General features: G+C 40.2%; 3 protein-coding genes across 4 annotated transcripts; all 3 read left to right on the top strand.

Annotated features, from left to right (window-relative positions):
* Window positions 1–7,454: 7,454 nt before the first annotated feature.
* LOC125005758 (GTPase IMAP family member 7-like) lies at window positions 7,455–13,255 on the top strand. Of its 2 annotated transcripts, none has more exons than XM_047581317.1 (2): window positions 7,455–7,529; window positions 11,902–13,255. In XM_047581317.1, the coding sequence occupies exons 1-2, from the start codon at window positions 7,523–7,525 to the stop codon at window positions 12,918–12,920; spliced, it is 1,026 nt and encodes a 341-aa protein (XP_047437273.1). In that variant the 5' UTR covers window positions 7,455–7,522; the 3' UTR covers window positions 12,921–13,255. The 2 variants fall into 2 exon arrangements, with proteins under 2 accessions (XP_047437273.1, XP_047437282.1); XM_047581326.1 differs by lacking the exon at window positions 11,902–13,255 and adding an exon at window positions 8,569–9,850.
* Window positions 13,256–15,702: 2,447 nt separating this feature from the next.
* On the top strand, window positions 15,703–17,353 carry LOC125013240 (E3 ubiquitin-protein ligase DTX3L-like). The gene is made up of 4 exons (XM_047593761.1): window positions 15,703–15,967; window positions 16,169–16,281; window positions 16,463–16,611; window positions 17,332–17,353. The coding sequence occupies exons 1-4, from the start codon at window positions 15,790–15,792 to the stop codon at window positions 17,351–17,353; spliced, it is 462 nt and encodes a 153-aa protein (XP_047449717.1). The 5' UTR covers window positions 15,703–15,789.
* A 503-nt stretch (window positions 17,354–17,856) lies between these two features.
* On the top strand, window positions 17,857–19,217 carry LOC125013306 (GTPase IMAP family member 7-like). Its single transcript, XM_047593895.1, has 2 exons — window positions 17,857–17,871; window positions 18,408–19,217. Exons 1-2 carry the CDS (start codon window positions 17,857–17,859, stop codon window positions 19,215–19,217), a joined length of 825 nt encoding a protein of 274 aa, XP_047449851.1.
* Window positions 19,218–19,505: the final 288 nt, after the last annotated feature.

Genomic DNA, 19,505 nt, shown 5'->3' on the forward strand with positions numbered 1-19,505 from the left:
TTACCCAATGACAACGGCTCAATAAACTGTGTGTGGCTGAAAGAAACACATTAAAATCACACATTAACACACACATTAACCCCCCCCCACACACACACACAAAAAAAACCTGTTCCATGCACCCAAGTTTCCATCAACAAATGTCCTAAGTATACAAATTATAATCACCCCCCAACTCCCCATCCACACACACACACACACACACACACACACACACACACACAGACACCTGTTCCATGCGCCCAAGTTTCCATCAACAAATATCCTGTGTATGTATGCAAATTCTAATGCCACTAGCACGAATGCTGCTTCATACTGATAAAGGCCATTCACAGGTCACACGCTATTTAGTTTTAAAGAAACACATTCACTGGATAATAAAAACACAGATTTGCACTACTTACTATATCTGTGAAATCAAACAAAGTAACTGAGATTAATTTAATTACGAAGTGCATAGAAAAATTCATACTGGACAACTCAGATCAGACGACCGGCTCCACAAAAACTAACAAATAAACCGGCTCATTTTTCTGCCCTGTGTAGCCGACTACAACAAGAAGCTGTGAGGCCACAAGTGATAATGTTAATATTTCAAAAACAAAACACAGGCCGTTCCAGATACATCTGTTAAGAAAGTCTGGGAAAAACTGAGATCATGCTCTATCTGCTCCATCATACATGCAATAAATATACATGATCGTACATCACATGATTATAAATAACAACAGAGAATAGTAACTTACATCCTCCGATTCCTTCTCCCTTCCCTGGGATGGTTCTCATCGATGTGTGGACAAAAACAACTGTCAAATACCGAACACTCGCTGAACACTCTCCAAGTAGTTTACATAAAGCCTGAATATGGAAATACAGGGTGAAACATTACCACACAGTGGTTCTCAACCTGTTTACAGTGATGCACCTTCTGTGATTTTTTTTTTTTTTTTTTGATTGGTGATTCTAAGTGTGAGTGGTTGTCTGTCTCTCTGTGTAAGACCTGTGATGGTGACCTGTTCAGGATGTACTCAGCCTCTCGCCCGATGACAGCTGGGATAGACTCAGTATTAGATTGGCATCTTAAAGATGTACTGTCAACACTGTTGAAACATTGAAAGCTGTTGCGTCCAGCTAGTTGCTTTTGCACTAACATTTAAGTGAGACCCTTGGGCTTGTGCATCACTGACAGTCTTCATCAGTCTTGGTTGCAGGGAGGAAACGGCTGTGCTCGAGCTCTTCTCCAGGCACAGTCTCTTTCTTTCTTCTTGTTTTGATCGCAGGCAAAGGGTAGCAGCTGCCCCAAAGCCTTCTGACCCAGGTCACGGTGCTCCTGCTTCACATGCGTCCAAAACTGTGTGAGAGTGGATGCGGCAAACTCCACCTGAAGGCTGCGGCCTGATGGCAGATCCGAGAGTCTCTCCTGATAAGCGACAGGCAGCCTGCTTCTGCTTGCTTCAGACAAAAGAAATGGGCGTCTCACCCAGTCCAGCTGTGCAGATTTCTCCTCCGTGCCGGGAAAGTAGGAATAAAAATCTTTAATCGAGTTTGTCAAATGTTCCACTGTGACAGACTTGACAGGAGCTCTGTCCACATCCTCACTAGAGAGGAAGTGATACACCAGAGGAAAGCAGGTGAAATGTCCCTGTGCACAGGCCCTGCTCCACAGGAAGACACACACCTTGTCCCACATGTTTAAAATGGTGGTGTCCTCGCCCTGTAGAGACTCACATATTATATTATTATTATTATTATTATTATTAACAAATTTATCAAAAGAGTCCTCGACCCCTTACATCATACATTTTAAGGTCGACAGATGTTATGGACACGTGAAGGTAGGACACATTACTTGGTAATAGAAGGTATGCATTGATGTCACTGGGTGCATTTACCAAACAGGTCCACATGTCCTGGGAGCCACGACAGTGGAGGATATTTGATCATACAGAGCGATTATTATCAGTCGTAACATTGTTATAGACCTTTGAGCAGTGAACATACTCAATAAACCAGGAAATAGGAAGAGGATCATATTCTACGTAACGTAACCGAACAATCTCAAATACCACTTATCAAGAGTTGTATGCTGCCCCCGCAACCCAATATGTAAAAAAAAAAAGAAAGCACACAAAGACAATTGTGAAAGACATAAAGGGGTGAAGTAAAGTTTGAACCAAAGCAGAGGCTGTAGTTTATCCACCTTTCAACAGTTTGTGCACCTCCAGAAACCCACTAAGAAACCATCCATTATCAGCTGCTGTCTGCTGACCTGGAGGCCGGTAGGTTGCTGGTCTATGGCTACGCTGGCTCCTTATTAGAAGGAGAAGGAACCAGCAGGTCTAAGCCATTTTCTTCAATCCATTTTTGCCAATAACTTCAAATGGACTGAAGTGGACCCCAACGTTAGAAAAGTATGTAGCCAGTTTACTCAGCGACTAATGAGCATTGGCTAAGCACTCCAGGAACTCACCCCTGACAACTACAGTGTCATCATACAAGCCATTAAGAAGAACGCACACATTTCATCACACTTCACCATTTCTCAGATGCTCTTGTCACCGTCTGCTTCGAGAATTTTCGACATTTCCTAAAAACAGATTTCATAAGATTCTGAATGGAGCATACAAAGCACAGTTCATGAGTTCAAGAACAAAGGGGTACGTATGCAATAGAGTTTTTTGTTGAAGAATAAACTTTCTATAGTTCTCCATTAATATACAACATCATAGTAGAAGTCCCTGAAATGAGCATATTAGGTCCCCTTAAAGGGAACACATATATGTCCCTAAGGGTACCAGAGCGTTAAATACAGTTGTCATGCCTCTCATTGATCAATCAATAAAGTTTGTAAGGTGTAAGATAAACTGACTGTTTAGTTCCATTCGTATCACAACTTTTTTGCACTGCATAAAATATTGATATTAGAAATGTCAGGGCCTACACAGTGGACAGAATGAATATTGAAACAATACCGGCTATAATGGTATAGTCCATTACTCGTTGTCTTCCAAAAACTGTGCAAACTAATTCTAGGTGTCATCTGACGCTCTCTCTGTCAAAAAAGTTGCAGGAAAAAAACTTGCTGCTTTTTGTTATGGTTGTTTTTTTCATCCAGGTCATGTGCTTGAGAGTAATAAAGAGCTGTGAGCAGCCTGAGCTAAAACAAAAGAAATTACCATTGAAAAAACTCACAAGCTCCAAGACATCAGACAACTATGAGGTAAAAATGAATTAAATGAGTTAAAAATGAGTTAAAAAGGAATTAAAGATGTTACCTCACCTTACCCCCTCCTTTATATAACGATAGATAAATCATAGACATAGAAAATATGTGTGCAGAAAATCCAGAAAACCCTCACGCAGTACGGTTTGAGAAGTTTAACTCGACAGACCCACGAGGGCTCAGAGGAGCACATGGTTGGATACCGCAGCTGAGCTAACGAGCATTAAGACGCCGCTACAGAACATCACTTCCAGTATGAGCAATGATGGGACAACAGCGTTAAAATAAACAGCGTTACTAACAGAGTTATTTTTATCAGTAATGGATAATTTAACTAATTACTATTTCCATCGTTGTTATTGAAAATAAAATGGGGCGGGTTGCAAACTAAAGCTGTCTATCGGCATCTGACTTGTCTCTCAGCCACGGAGCCACAAGGCTGTTATTTGTTTTTTTTTGTTTATTTGTTTTTTTTTCTTTTTTGATTGGCTAAGGTGGAGTAAGCTTTCATGATAAGCCAGAGGCAGTGTTCAGTTTACACACAAACCACACACACACACACACACACACACACACACACACACACACACACACACACACACACACACACACACACACACAACAGCTTCACACCCACATCCAACTAGCAGAGGTAAGCAGCAGAAATGCTGAATGTGGAGGAAAAGTTGGCCTTTTCAAAGTGGAAGCTCAGGCATTACTTCAATATCCTTGAGGTACAAGGAAAAAACGACCGAGTCGACCTGGGTTTTTCTCTCTGACTCATATCTGCCTGTTACATTCTGACTAGAGGCCCGACAGACTGTATCATTGCAGAAGCTCAAAAACAAGTTTTGATCTTCTCCCATAAAGACTGATCTCTGAAGGGCAGAGATTGTTGCTGCTTTTTTTCAATCAAACAAACGACGGGTTTGACGGGTCCATTCTTCAGGTCATCGTCAAACTCCAACTTTAACTGCCATGTACGCAATGACGTATGAGGGAGGAAAAACAGACACACAGCTCTCACAGCGGGAGTTCCGACCCGGGACTTTGCCGATGTGAAAGCGGTATATGTCTACCAGTTGGGGTCTGAGGGGCAATAAATTAAATTAAAATTAAAAGTTCTGTGTAAGTACGTGTCTATACAATTCTATATGCAACTGGCTTGTGAAACCTGCTAAGAACAAAATACAAATTATTAGACATATTTAAACTCCACAGTGCAGGGGTGAAGGTATCACAATCCACTGTTCAAAAAAGACCCAGAGAGCAGAAATCTAGAGGCCATACCAAAAGATGCAAAGCACTCATCAGTAGTAACAATCAGAGGGCCAGATTTAAGAACAAAGAAGTACAGAGATGAGCCATAAAAGTTCTGGAACACAATCTTATGGACTGATGACACCAAGATTAATCTCTACCAAAGTGATGGAAAGGCCAAAGTGTGTAGAAAGAAAGGAACTGCTTATGATCCGAAGTGTACAAGCTCATCTGCGAAGCATGGTGGAGGTAATGTCATGGCTTAGGCGTGCATGGCCAGTCTGGAACAGGCTCATTAATATTTACTGATGATGTAACTGATGATTGTAACAGCAGAATGAATTCCAAAGTGAAACATTTTGCCTGCCAATTTACAGAGAAATGCATCCAAACTAATCGGGAGGAATTTTATCATGCAACAGGACAATGGCCCAAATCACACTGCCAACAAAACAAATGACTTCGTCAGGGGGAAAAAGTGGAAGGTTTTAGACTGGCCAAGTCAGTCACCTGACCTTAACCCAATTGAGCATGCAGTTCACCTCGTGAAGAGGAGACTGAAGGGAGAAACCCCCCGAAAAAAACAAGAACTGAAAGAAGCTGCGGTAAAGCCTGGAATAGTATCACTATTGAAGAACCTGCAGGATGAATACAGAAGCAACCAGAACCAGGTGGCAAAGTTCCTTGACACCACTGACAAAATCATTGAGGCAAACAACGGCGGTAGCTACACCAGTGAGCTGGTGGAGGATGGAGAAACTGTTATTAGCATTCCTTGGTGGATTCCCAGTCATTAGTACTAGGGCTAGCACTAGGAGCAGCAATAGGAACAGCAGGGATAGCAGCTGGAGCAGATGCAGCATCGGCATCAGCACAATCTGTTGAGTCAACCACTAAGGTACATGAGAGGTGAGAGGAGGGTAAACTGGACTGGACACAACTGACCATAAGTAAAGAAAACAGTCTACATTGCTAAAGAACACTGATTATTTATGAATGCTGCAATAAAATTTGGTTTCATATTAACTAATGTAACTGGAAAATGAGAATTAACAATTAAGTTAGGTCCTCATGATCAGGCTTAAGTATATGATTTTAATTTTTTGATCCTCTGATCTTTGTCTCACACTGTAAAATTGTTTTAAGTTTACAGTAACTAACTGGCAGCAATAATCTAGCATATTACAGATTTAAGGTATTGTGTAGTTGCTGTAAAATAAGTGTTTAACTGTAAACCAAATACCAATATGTGGTCAAAGTTTTACTGTAAAATTTACAGCATTCAACTGCAAAAATCAAACACAGTAACTTTACTGTGTTTGATTTTACAGCCATTTGTTACAGTGCATATATAATTAAAGAACCTGTCATACTGGGTATATGTATGAAAACAATAAATCTGTACCTTGTCAAGTTTTGGTGTCTTTTGGTTAAGTTGTTGATAACAATAAACAATAAATAACAATGAATCAGCAAAGTGTTTTGCGTGCATCCAAGCGTCTTCTTCACTAAATCACATTCATTCAGCTGAATGGCCCAACATAAATAAAGCACCACAGATCCAAAGGGTGTTGAATAGAGGATTTGGATTACCATGACCTGGATGACTGAGAACCTTCACAGACATATTTAGCAACAACTGTGACTGCATTTCAGTTCATTTTAAGCCCAGCTGACTTGATGAAGAAACAATGAAGATGTTTTACATGTGAGCATTTGTTTGTTTCTTGTTCTCATTTTGTATTAACTGGGTAAGACTACAGAGTGTTACCACTAAGCTCAAGGCCGGCAACGAAGAAGGAGGCCACACACAGAGATAACCATCAGAATAGTTTATTTAAATCAAAATGATGAAACTGAGAAAATTAGTGTGAATCAGAAGAGACGGTGATGTCAGCCGTGACCGGACGGGAGGAGGATGCAGTTAGTGTCAGGCCGAGACTCAAAGCAGAACTCAGGATGCAGAGATGACAAAAGGGGCTTTAATTGGATTGCTCAGAGATCCCTCACAGAGGGACAAACAAATGGCCACAAAAATACCTAGACGTTAATCTAATCAGTGAAAACAAAAAAAGGAGGAAATTCAAAACGAAGAAACAAATCACAAAATTAACACAAAACACTCCGAATGGAGGAAAACCTCAGAACTGAGGATATAACTAAGAAAAGACTAAACAAACCAAAACTTTCTCTCCGAGAGGATTCACAGGCTTACTTGTAAATACTTTGGTTGAAAACATGAAGCAAAGCACGAGAACAGGATGACGACGATAACACTCTGGCACGAGACAAGGGGAACACAGACTACTTAAACACATGGAGGGAAATAGGGGACAGGTGGACATAATCAGGAATCAGGGAAGACAATCAGACTGGTGACACATGAGGAAGGGCAAGTGACCTGAAACGAGAGGAGCGTTACTTTTCAAAATAAAACAGGAAATGACAGGACAAAACAACCCCAAGACAAGACGCCCTCACCACGGTGTGACAGTTAGCCTGGCTGAGAGAGTCCTTTATGCCCTGTTAGAGACACAGCCCACATGTGCAGGTACATGTAGCAGATCCTCCCAACTCCACCTAGAAGCCAACATCAAAAAAAAAAAAAAAAAAAAAAAGAGAGTGGGGGGGATCATCATCATTCTTTATTATGCCACTGAACTGGTGTGGTTGTTTGATTTGAGAAATCAAACAGCATGACTGAGTGAGAAGGGTGAAAAGAAAATATAGATTAGAGTATCTGACAGGTATGAATTTTAAAAATGAAATAAGTTTTGTGTAAAACCAGCATAGTGTTATGCAACAAAAGCTATATTTCTCTATCACTCTTCTAAGAAAGTACATGATAGTATAACAACCGTTGTCGTGTGTATGTGTCTTTGTGGCAGTGCTGCGTATGACTGTTTAATGCTGATCACTCCCACGGAACAAGTCCGACAAGTCCCTTGCCATAACCAAAGCAATCCCTATCCAGAGAGCAACGAAGACACACTCAGAGTTGAGACGTCTCGGTGGAACGTGAATTGAAACTGTGACAACATGGACAGTAAGTCAGTGTTATTTTCTACAGCGCTCCTGTACGTACATGTGTAAATATTTGAATATTTTCATTGATCTAAAAGAGTCTTTGAAAGCTGCAACTTCCTTAATCGCTGTGGCTTCCCTGCATGCCACACAGCTTTTTCCTTTCAATACTTCATGGTGAAATCTGCAGTTTTTATCTTTTATTATTTCCTTCAGTCACAGGCAAAGGTCCTCGGCAGCTCAGGTCTAAAAGTTTGGAAATTATGACGGCACAAATCTAGAAAAGGACTGTGTGGTATACTCAGATTTTTGTATGTATCATGTAATGACACATTGCATAGCTGGGATAGGTTCCAGCAACCACCGTGGTCCGAGTGTGGATAAGCGGTAGTAGAAGATGAGATGAGATAAAGTGAGACATTGCATTGAACAATAGTGTTATGTGTTGCTATGCTATTTGGGAGCACGTTAGTATGTATCTACTTCATTATTAATTATATATGAATAAATGAACAAAAGCAGTTGGAAGTTATTATACATTACATAACTCACATCAAATATATATGTGTTGGATTTAAACCATTAAACTTTCTGTTCTGCAGATCATACGTTAACATGATAGTGAAACCCCACCCGTTCAGATTGCTTTGCATAGAGTGTTCTAATATGATCTGCACTATTTAAGAGATTATCAGACACACTGAAATATGCCAAAGGACCAGTGGTAATCTATGGCAAGAGGAGGAAGTTTCTACAGCAGTGAAAGTCACTGTTCAACCAGCTTAGTGGGAAACAATCATTCCTGCCCTCTTTACAGGCAACAACAAGCGTCTTCTTTGTTTGAAGCTGTGTAGAAATGACGTTAGTTGAATTACTGCACAGCGCCTCACGCACCAAACTCAACAGAAACAGAAACTGTTTTTGTTCACCTTTACAGACTTATGAAATGCAACAGATACATTCCAAAGCTCCGAGGGGGTAAAAGTACAGTACAAAAGAAACAACAACAAAAAAAAACAAACAAACAACAACACAGATTTACTATCGTTGTTCTCTTCTAGAGCCAGACACAAGGAGGGTTGTCCTACTTGGAAAAACTGGAACCGGGAAGAGCAGCTTGGCTAATATCATATTTGGAGAGGACGTTTTCAGAATTAACCATTTTAATGACTTGAAGGCGTGTATTTCTGAAGGCAAAACCAAATCTGTCAACGGAAGAAGCATGACTTTGATCGACACTCCCGGCCTCTTTGACCCGGGCAAGTCTGACAAAGACATGAGGCCTGAGATGATGAGGTGCATCACAGAGTGTGCTCCTGGGCCTCATGCTTTTCTCATCGTGCTCAAAGTGGAGAAATTCACAGAGCAAGAGAAGGCTATCGTCACACGAATACGTGAGCATTTCACTGAGGATGCTCTGAAACACGCTGTCGTGGTCTTCACTCATGGAGACCAGCTCAATGACGGGGAGAAAATTGACAAGTATGTGCAGCAAAGTGAGGGTCTGAACAACCTTGTGAAGAAGTGTGGTGGTAGATGCCACGTCTTCGATAGCAAATACTGGAAGAACAACCAGCAGGATGAATACAGAAGCAACCAGTTCCAGGTGGACGGTCTGCTCAACAGCATAGAGCAGATAGTGATGGACAACAATGGAGGCTACTACACCAATGAAATGCTTCAAAGGGTGGAGAGTGAAATAAAAAAAGAGATAGAGCTCAATAAGCTGTCATCAGGAGACAGCTCACCTGAAACAGTTAGAAGGCTGGCTAAAAGTGCTGTCTTAAAGAAGCTGCTAGAAAATGGAGGGTGGTCATGGCGTAAAGGCATTTTGGGTTTGGCACTTGCAACAGGATTAATGGCAGTAGTCGCTATGTGGATCAATTCAAAAGCAAGAGTCAAAGTTCAGATTCCTGAAAAAGAAATAATAGCACAACCAGCAGCAGCACCAGTGAAGGCAGTACAAAACACATTTGTGTTGATCATGGATCGGCTTTGGGATTTGTATGAGAAAATATACAATCCTTGGAATTCATTTGAATAAATCTCTCGTATGAATAAGTAAACTGTAAAACTGCGCAGGCTGAATTAACTGGCCCACTGTGGTTTCTTTTTTGTTAAAAATGTTACCTGTCGAATGAAAATATGCAACATGGGGATAAGAAAGTGTTTCTGAAATTTGAACATTGCTGAACAGTTACTTGAACAGTGCTTTTCAACATTATAGGGATTCTTCAGCAATAGTACATGTAATGAGAAACACTACTTAACTTTTTCTCTCCTGTTGCTCCAGAGGAACTCTTAAATATCATTTGATCATGTTTTTTGCTTGACTGTAAATGTGTTATGCAACAATAAAACTGCTTTTTGGCTACATCTATCTCCCTCTTTTTTAAATCTCTTTTCTGAACACACTCAAACTCAACTCAAAAATAGAAGTTATAACTACTGAGTATTTCTTTTTTCAGCAAGCCTGAGAGTTAAAACTGTTTATTATTTTACATTATCTACTGAAGAAAAAAATGATCCGGTCATATCAACTCTCATTTCCAAGCTAAGATCATTTTAGCTATATTCATATATTCATATGAAGCGCATTATTTCTACTTCTTCAACATCCTGTTCACTTAGTTTGAAAGTTTTACCAAAACTTCAGATGGATTCAATTGACTTCTCTAAAGTCTATTCTCTTTTAGACTGAATCACATTGTCCTCCAGGCTGTTCTTATAGTCTTAAGTTTTTTTCTTCCAGGATCTGCTGACAAGAAGCATCCTCACAGCATGATGCTCCCACCACCATGCTTCACAATGGAGCTGTGTTCTGTCTGCCATATTAAAAGTAGAACTACTCTGCCTTTATTTAGAATAACAGACAACTACTGCAGTGACAGTGAAAACAGATAACGATGTTTCCTCTGAAAGACGCTTACGCTTACAAGACACAATGAGGTTAAATGGCAAACATCAATGTCAGCTTTTCCATAGCCAGTAAAAACAAAAGTTAAATGCCTCCCTAATTAAGTCAAAGCACCCTAACAAGTTATCAGAGAATGTGAAACTAGCACACACCCAGTTTCACACAAAGAAGAAGAAAACAAGTCATCTCAACCTTTCTTTGCTGGCTCCTATATCAACGTGGCATGCGGAACCATCATGGTTAAGTTTTATGTGCCATCCTTCACACCCTATTTCCTGGCACCAAAATAGATAGTTTGAAGCTTGTTTGAAATTATAGATGTTTCGTAACTGAAGAATGAGTAAACCTCAACCTTTAGCATCCTGTTGTCAGTTAAAGTTAAAATGGTCTTAAGACTTTCTAAAGTGTGTAGCTAATATTACTGCTGTTCCATTCTCTTGGTATCTCATGCCTCACAAATAAACGCTTACTGTAGTCTCCAGAATAACTGCAAAGGTAATGCATGCTCAAAACAGATATGTACTGTAAACTAGGGTGGTCTGAGTTTGGCGAAGGGGAGCAGGGCTCTCTGCATCAGCTGTGTGCTTCGCCAACAAGTGGTTTTTTCCACTATGTAGTCTGGTGGAACACAACTCGCATCAACAGTGATTAGAATCATCAGGGCAGGGCAGGACAAGGCTACTTTGAGTTTGCCATTCAAAACATGGTTTTGTTTGACAGTTCCTGCTTGTAGAGGCTTGTTCGTGCCTTTCATCTACTGCTGCATCACTTCCTGATTTCCAAACTGCGATTGTGTTTATGTGGTGTGGTTAACTTTATACTATAAAACTTGATAGTACCAGTACATATGTACTTCATAGGTTGAGACATGCAACTATGAGGTTGATTTTGACCTTTTACATTTTGAGACACGAGAAAGATAAGTCTATTTCACTGGTAATTAAAGTTAACGTTTCAAGTGCGTCTAAAGTAGGATTTGTCATATTTGTCAAGGTCTGTGTTGTGCAGATATGTCTAATGCCAAACAAAACCAGTCAAACAGGTAGAAAACGAAAGCACAGTCAGAGTGTGTTGACAGAGCTGGAGGAAAAACAGAAGGGGCTCACGTGACAATTGACAACATGGATGGTCGGTTGATCTAAACTCATATGAGTGTGATGGGTGGCATGGATTTAGGAATAGCAGTTTGTTTTGAGACGTGGTTGAGCGATTGGGTCACAGCGTTGATTGAAATAGCATCAAAAATATTCGATAGAGAGCTAAGATGGATACAATTTACGTGATAATTTGTGCTTTGGTTATTCCATTCTTTTTTACCAGGGTTATCATCATGTCCTTGATTTGCGAACACCTGCTAAATACTTAATAATGTTTCAGTCAGTGGATTAAACTGATTGAGCTCTATGAAAAACACGTCAAGAAGCAAAATGACAAGTGAAATGTAGTTCATTTATACCAAGCCATTCTTCTCTTCTAGTGCTGACTTCAACGAGGATCGTCCTGCTGGGAAAAACGGGAGCTGGAAAAAGTAGCCTGGGTAATACCATATTTGGAGAGGATGTGTTCAACATAAGCCACTCTTCCATGTCTGAAGCAAGTCAGCCATGCGCAGAAACCAAACAAGTCAACGGAAAGAGGACCACTTTAATTGACATGTGCAGTGTTCTAGACACATGCAGGTCTGATGAGTTACTCAAGGCTGATATAGTGAGGTGTATCACAGAGTGCGCTCCTGGGCCCCATGCATTTCTCATTGTGCTTAAAGTGGAGAAATACACAAAACAGGAGAAAGAGGTCATCGAAAAGATATGTGAATATTTCTCTGAAGATGCTCTAAAATATGCTGTGGTCGTCTTCACTCATGGTGACCAGCTCCCAGAGGGAATGACAATTGATAAATTTGTGAGTCAGAATAAGGATCTGGACGAGTTGGTGAAGAAATGCGGTGGTCGATGTCATGTCGTTGATAATAAATACTGGAAAGATAACAAAGAGGGTGACTACAGGAACAACCGCTACCAAGTGGCAGAGCTACTCAAAACAATAGACAAGATAGGTGAGACAAACAATGGAGGGTACTACACCAATGACATGCTAAAAGATGTGAAGAGACAAATAGACACAGAAGAAGAGCACATTAAAGAAGCAGCAGGAAACATGTCACAGGAAGATATTAGAAATACAGCGAAAACCTCTGTGTTTAAAGAGTTACTCACCAGATTAGCGGGCGCTGCAGCAGGTACGCTCTTAGGAGCCTTCCTGGATGCGGCAAAGATCATTAAATTAGACCATTTTCAAGGGCTTTTAAATGTTGGAGCTTTAGCATCAACAGCCACAGGACGAACACTTGTAGAGGCGTTGGGAAGTGGGGGAGTACAGGGAGGTCATATAGGATATCAAGCAGCTGAAGGTGCGAAGTCTCCACTGGAAGCCGTGAAGAAAGCCATGGGGGCTGTCTGGAACAACTCCAGTGGACCAGGGGGTGCAAAACGGTGAAACAATTAATAGACAGGAAATAGAACAGGGCAGCAACTTAATGTTTGGTGCATATTAATAGTCGATGACTCATATTTGTACTAAAGTGCAAAACGCTAAAGTATTACGCAGAATGACCCGCTTCATAATAATACATATTATTTTATACAGATAGAAAATTGTGGGAAGTAGTCAGGTTTGGTAGATTTAAACATGAGTGTCTGATCTTTTTCTATGGACTATGGGACCTTCTGTCAAATTAGTGAGGTGATGGCCATAGCAATTGTTTTGATTATTGTGTTATTCTAAAGATTTCTTGTGTTATTGTGATATTTAACAATTAAACACCAGTGTGATTTAAATTGTGTCTATGTTACTCTACTGGATGTCTCTGTGAGTCTGAAATTCAGGTATGTTCACCAATAATAAAGGGAAGGAACCATGTTCCTGTAATTGTGTGGCAAGAGCAGGACTTCCTCACAAACTCAAAGACCGTGCAATAAGGGAACTAGTCAATGAGGCCACTAAGACACCTATAACTATTCTGATAAGGTTAAAACCTTCAGCAGTTCAGATTGGATGGACTCTACAATATCTCTGCGCAGGTTCTTGACCAGTCAAATGGGACAGTTGCCAAGATCATAGTAAATCTTGACTAGAGTTCACCCAAAGACATGTCAGAGAATCAAGGGTTCTGTAGTGTGATAACAGCAAAACGGGAGAGAGATGATATGTTTGACTGGCAACAAACGCTGCACATCCCCATTGTGAAGCATGGTGATGGCAGCATCATGCTGTCGGGATGCTTCTCGTCAGAAGGCTTTAGACAGCTTGTAAAATAAATGCATAACAATACAGGAAAATCCTGGCAGACAATCTGATTCAGTCTGAAATGTGACTATGGAGAAGAATTGTTTTCCAGCAAGACCGTGTCTTGAAGCATACAGTGACAGCTAACCTTGCCTTGGGCAGAACAACATGGTGGCTGAGGTGATGGTTAATACTAGGGGTGGAGCTGAACCCAAATAACGTGTTTGTTTTTGTTGTTTTTTTTGTTTTTTGTTTTTTTTACAAATATTATTTCAAATGAATAGTTTTAAAATTATTTGTATTCGAGAACAGGACAAACATCCTATCTAAAAGCTGCCTTTAATCATGTGACTCCAATGAACATGCCGTCCGTCTGGACTGAGTGATGTTCAGGAGTCAGAGTGAAAAGTCTCGACTCTGCAACAGAGGAGGCTCTGACTGGACCAAACATGATTTAACTGCATCACTATTTTTGTCCAACAGACTTTTTTCTCCCTGGGTTGCAGAGGCAGCACTTTTGGGAAGCTGAGTTTGACTGGAAGATTATTCCTTTCTGTTACATTAGTATTGAGACTCTGCAGTCAGGTTCTTTCATGTTACCATTCGTCTGTTAGCTCGGTAATTCAGACTACTGTCTACTGGTAATGGTAAATGGCACCTTTCTACCTACTTCTTCTCAAATGCTTTCCAGTCAGACACATCTACCCATTCGCTCACAGCAGCACACACACATTCACACACCAGTGCATCACATTGGGAACAACAGGAGGTTCAGTGTCTTGCTCAAGGACACTTCGGTTTGTTGCACATTCCAGGGATGGAACCACTAACCTCTCAACCTACTGAGCCAGTCAGTGTTGGGCAGGTTACTTTTAAAAAGTAATTAGTTATAGTCCCTTCTCCCAAAGAGTAACTGAGTTAGTAACTGAATTACTCCACTATAAAAGTAACTAGTTACCAGGGAAAGTAACTATTGCGTTACACATTTTTGTTTATTTATTTTTTTTGTGTGTAAGTTTAAATATGTCTAATAATTAGATTTTTTTCTTAGCGGGTTTCACAAGCCAGTTGCATGGAGTAGAATTGTATAGACACGTACTTACACAGAACTTTCATTTATTTTATTATTATTTTATTTAATATTCATTTATTTATTGCCCCTCAGACCCCAACTGGTAGACATACACCGCTTTCACATCGACAAAGTCGCGGGTCGGACCTCCCGCTGTGAGAGCTACGTGTTTTTTCCTCCCTCATACGTCATCGAGTACATTGCAGATGAAGTTACAGTTGCTGATGACCTGCCGCCTCCCCCCTTTTCTCGGATGCAGAGCGCTGCCATGATCGTTAAAGTGTGGGAGATATCACTATACAAACTGGATATAAACACAGCCGTTCACCTATGCGCTTCCATTAACGATCGTGTAACAACAGATTTGATTTGTTAGATTGAAAAAATGAACTAAAACCTCTGCCCTTCAGAGATCAGTCTTCACGGGAGTAGACCAGAACCTGAAGCTGAAGCTTCTACAACGATAGAGTCTGTCAGCCCTTTTACCTCAAGGATATTGAAATAATGCCGGTACTTCCACTTTGAAAAGGCCAACTTTTCCTCCACACTCGCCATTGCTGTCGCTCACCTCTGCTGCTTGGGTGTGTGTGAAGTTGCTGTGTGCGTGTGTGTAAACTGAACACTGCCTGTGATGGCCTTATCATGAAAGTTTACTCCACCTTTGTCAATCATCATCACCTACGCGATTGTCAACCTTCTCTGGGTAGAGAGACATGGCTATTATGGTGTTTGTGCAGTATTGTCGATGCAATGTAAAATCTTGATTCAAGATTCAAGGGTGACTATGGTTGTCATTACAATATCAAAAAGTCAGCTGAGGGCTACATTTCTCTTTACTTTTTCTTGTATTTGGGGTGCGGCTCTGTAGTAGGCTTTACCGAATGATGTTGTATAACTGGATGTACATCTCTGTCACGCAAAGCTCCGATCTGTCGCCTGCAGTCACAATCAGACTTTCAGTATTAGTGCAGCAATTAAAGGAACCGTACCGCATGATTGGTTCGGAGGATGATGGCTGATACTTACCAGTACCCAGTTTTCTTTGAATTTGACAACCTCATTGAAGCGCAGAGGAAGAAAATAGAAAGATATTTTCGTGTTCGACGCAAATCGGGTGGAGGAGAGTGCGGACCACTGACCAGAGTGAATGACAACGTCTACAGTATAGCTTTCAAGTGTCAGGAAGGTAGGTTATAATTGTAATATTTAGCTATTGTTAAAGATTATAGGATTATTTTACCCTGTTGACTGAACTTACAACAGTCAAAGTAAAATTGCTTCGCTACCTTACTGATTTACTCAGTTAATATTATGTTTTAGTGATATGGGATGATTGATCTTAACCGAAGATTGCAGAAAGTGAGACACAAATCCCAATGTGCCTTAGATCAGCAGGCAGTTCTTAAGAGGTCAGAGCACGATGTGGAGCTTGAAGACGGTCCTGTGGTGTTGACTGTCCGAGCCAGCCTCGAACCCCGCACCGCCACAGCTCCAGCTCAGGTCAGCGCATCATCTCTGTTCATCATCTCTGTTCATCATCTCTATAAAAAGTCTTGTAACCAGAAAACACTTTTACATTTTGTCACCATTAAAGCTTTGAATTGTATGTATGAAATGAACGTACAGACTGTTATAATTTCTTTTATATTTTCTAATAAAAAGATCTGTCGTTACAACACAGAGCCCACAGGATGTCCCTGCCTCAACTCCCCCACCAAGTGGTGAAGAAGAAGAACTACACCTCGGTGACAACGTGAAGGATGATCCCAAACATGATGAAGAGCTTGCTGCTATGGCCTGCTCTTCTCTGTTATATGCAGAGGAGGTTAGGTCAGCGTCTGGTGAGGTGAGTGCCCCTAATACTGACTATTCATATTTAAGCTGTTGAGTATTAATGCCCAGTATTATACAGAGAATACAATCAGAGATAGAAAATCTGTCCATTCCAGGTGACAACAACCAAGTTGTAATCAGGTGGTGATATAATGGCTAAGATATCATATTTAACTATTTGTACATTGTACATTACAAAATGTAATGATTACACTTCATTTAATTAATCAAAAAAATATTATTTCATACCTTAGCTTACCTTTATACGATATATATTTGTTTTAGTACACCATATCTACAATATATTATTCTTTCAACTTTTATACCCTGATCATAGACATCCAGTCATCCATGTCATTTCACTCTCTCTGAGTCACATGGAATTATATCATGTGACTTAGGTTCTTCCACACCCAGGTCTCAGTGACAGTTGCTTTGACTTTCGCTTCTTAATGCCCAGGAAAATGCAGTCTCTCGTTCACCCAAAAATAACTTTTAGATTTTTTGCAATAGATTTCATGTCTGTGAAGGTTGTCATTCATCCAGGTCATGTATAAAAACATTAAATAAAAGCAACTGGACTTGTAGAGTTTCTTGAAGCGTTCACTCATCCGAGTAGCTTCTTCTGTCCTAATGGACTTGTGGGAAGATGAGGTTTAAATAGGAACAGAATCTAGCTTGACTTGTGATCTATTTAAACCTCAACCACTCCTTTAGAACCAAAGACTTGGATGAGTGACAAACAGTCTTTAAGAAAATCAAAAAATCCAGTTGCCTTTTTTAATTAAAGAATTAAAGAAAAACTCACAGGAAGAAACCTTGAGAAGAACCCACTTCATATGAAGGGACCCATCTGCATGAGGCAGCTAGCAAGGGGCAAGAAAAGAGAGCGGATAGAAGGAACGAAATAAACATCTGTCACAGATATTGTACATCTAACTAAAGCAAACGTGGAATCTGATGATAATGCAAGTACAAGATATAGCTGATAATGTTACATGGCAGTTTGAAAATATAAGAGGTGTCAAAGGTAGGTTGGAGAATCGAAAGACATCAAGAATTGGCAGGTTGAGACTGCAACGACCCAAACTGGGAGCTGGTTCCACAGGAGAGGAGCCTGATAGCTGAAGGCTCTCCCTCTATTTCTACCTTTTGAAACTGTAGGAACCACAAGTAGACCTGCACTTAGAGATTGTAGTGATTTGTTGGGACATTATGGTACTATGAGGTCTTTCAGATATAATGGAGCAGGGCCTTGTATGTAAGGAGGAGGATTTTAAATTCTATTCTGGATTTTAAAGGAAGCCTATGAAGAAAAGCTAAAACTGGAGTAATATCTAAGTAGCAATTGTAAATGAAGTAATAGTAATCTCTATTGCTAATTGTGGTCACTGCCCTTGTTGCAGCACTTTGAATCAATTAACATTTTCAACATATTAAATGTCCTTTTTATCACACTAGAACTAAACCCTTTATTTACTTTATTCCTGTTCAGGAAACTTTTAAAATCCAAGGATTAACTGAAGATGTACAGCAACAAGACCAGGGTGAGTGGAGACATTGTAGACACCAAAGAATCTGAATCTGTTGTGAAAAACCCTGGCATCCCTGTTTTGTGTGTAAATAACAGATTTATTTATTTATTTATTTATTTATTTATTTTGCCTTGTGTCCTTTCAAATTAGCCCCTGATATTTCCACTCATGTACATCTGTCAGCAGTCTCATCAAATCATTCCTCAAGAAAATAACTCACCTAACAGTCCTTATTTTCCTCTAGTGCCTACTATGAAGAGGATAGTCGTGCTGGGGAAAACTGGATCTGGGAAAAGCAACCTGGCTAACACCATATTTGGAGAGCCTTTGTTCAACATAAATTGTTCTGCAAACTCTGGAACAATTGAATGTCAAGCAGAAACCAAATGTGTCAATGAAAGAACCATTACTTTTATTGACACCCCTGGTTTCTTTGACACAAAAAGGTCTGAAAATGATCTGAAATCAGAGATAATGAGGTGTATCACAGAGTGTGCCCCTGGGCCCCATGCTTTTCTCATTGTGCTCAAAGTGGAGAAATACACAGAGCATGAGAAAGATGTAATCCTGAAGATATACCAGTGTTTCTCTGAAGAAACTCTAAAATATGCTGTGGTTGTCTTCACTCATGGAGACCAGCTCCCAGAGGGAATGACAATTAAGGAGTTTGTGAGACAGAACAAGGATCTGGACGAGTTAGTGAAGAAATGTGGTGGCCGATGTCATGTCGTTGATAATAAATACTGGAAAGATAACAAAGAGGGTGACTACAGGAGCAACCGCTACCAAGTGGCAGAGCTACTCAAGACAATAGACAAGATAGCTGAGGAAAACGATAGAGAGTACTTCACCAATGACATGCTAAAAGATGTGAAGAGACAAATAGAGACAAAAGAAGAGAACATTAGACAGTCAGCTGGATGTATAATGTCAGAGGAAGAGATTACAAAGACAGCTAAAACCAGTGTGTTTAAGGATTTACAGACCAGATACTTTGGCGTTTCATCAGGTGTGCTGTTAGGAGCCTTCCTGAGTGTAGCAGGGATGGTAATATCAAGACGTGTCTAGGAACTTTCAGAGTCAGCACCACCACCATCAACAGGTGGAGGAACAGCAGCAGAAAGAGATTAGATGGGACTTAAAACTGCTGAAGCTATGGAGTCTTTCAGTTCTCTAGGAGACATGGGGTACAAACAGCAAAACAATAAATAGAATAAAGACAATAAAAGAGCAGAGATTGATGTTTTTGTCATAGTAACTGTGATGGAAGAGATATTGTTACCTTATTAAAGTGGTTATATAAACTGACTTTTTTTTCAGAGGAAACCACTACTATATTATATTAATACATTGAGA

Source organism: Mugil cephalus, chromosome 1, assembly GCF_022458985.1.
Source record: "Mugil cephalus isolate CIBA_MC_2020 chromosome 1, CIBA_Mcephalus_1.1, whole genome shotgun sequence".
Lineage (NCBI taxonomy): Eukaryota > Metazoa > Chordata > Actinopteri > Mugiliformes > Mugilidae > Mugil > Mugil cephalus.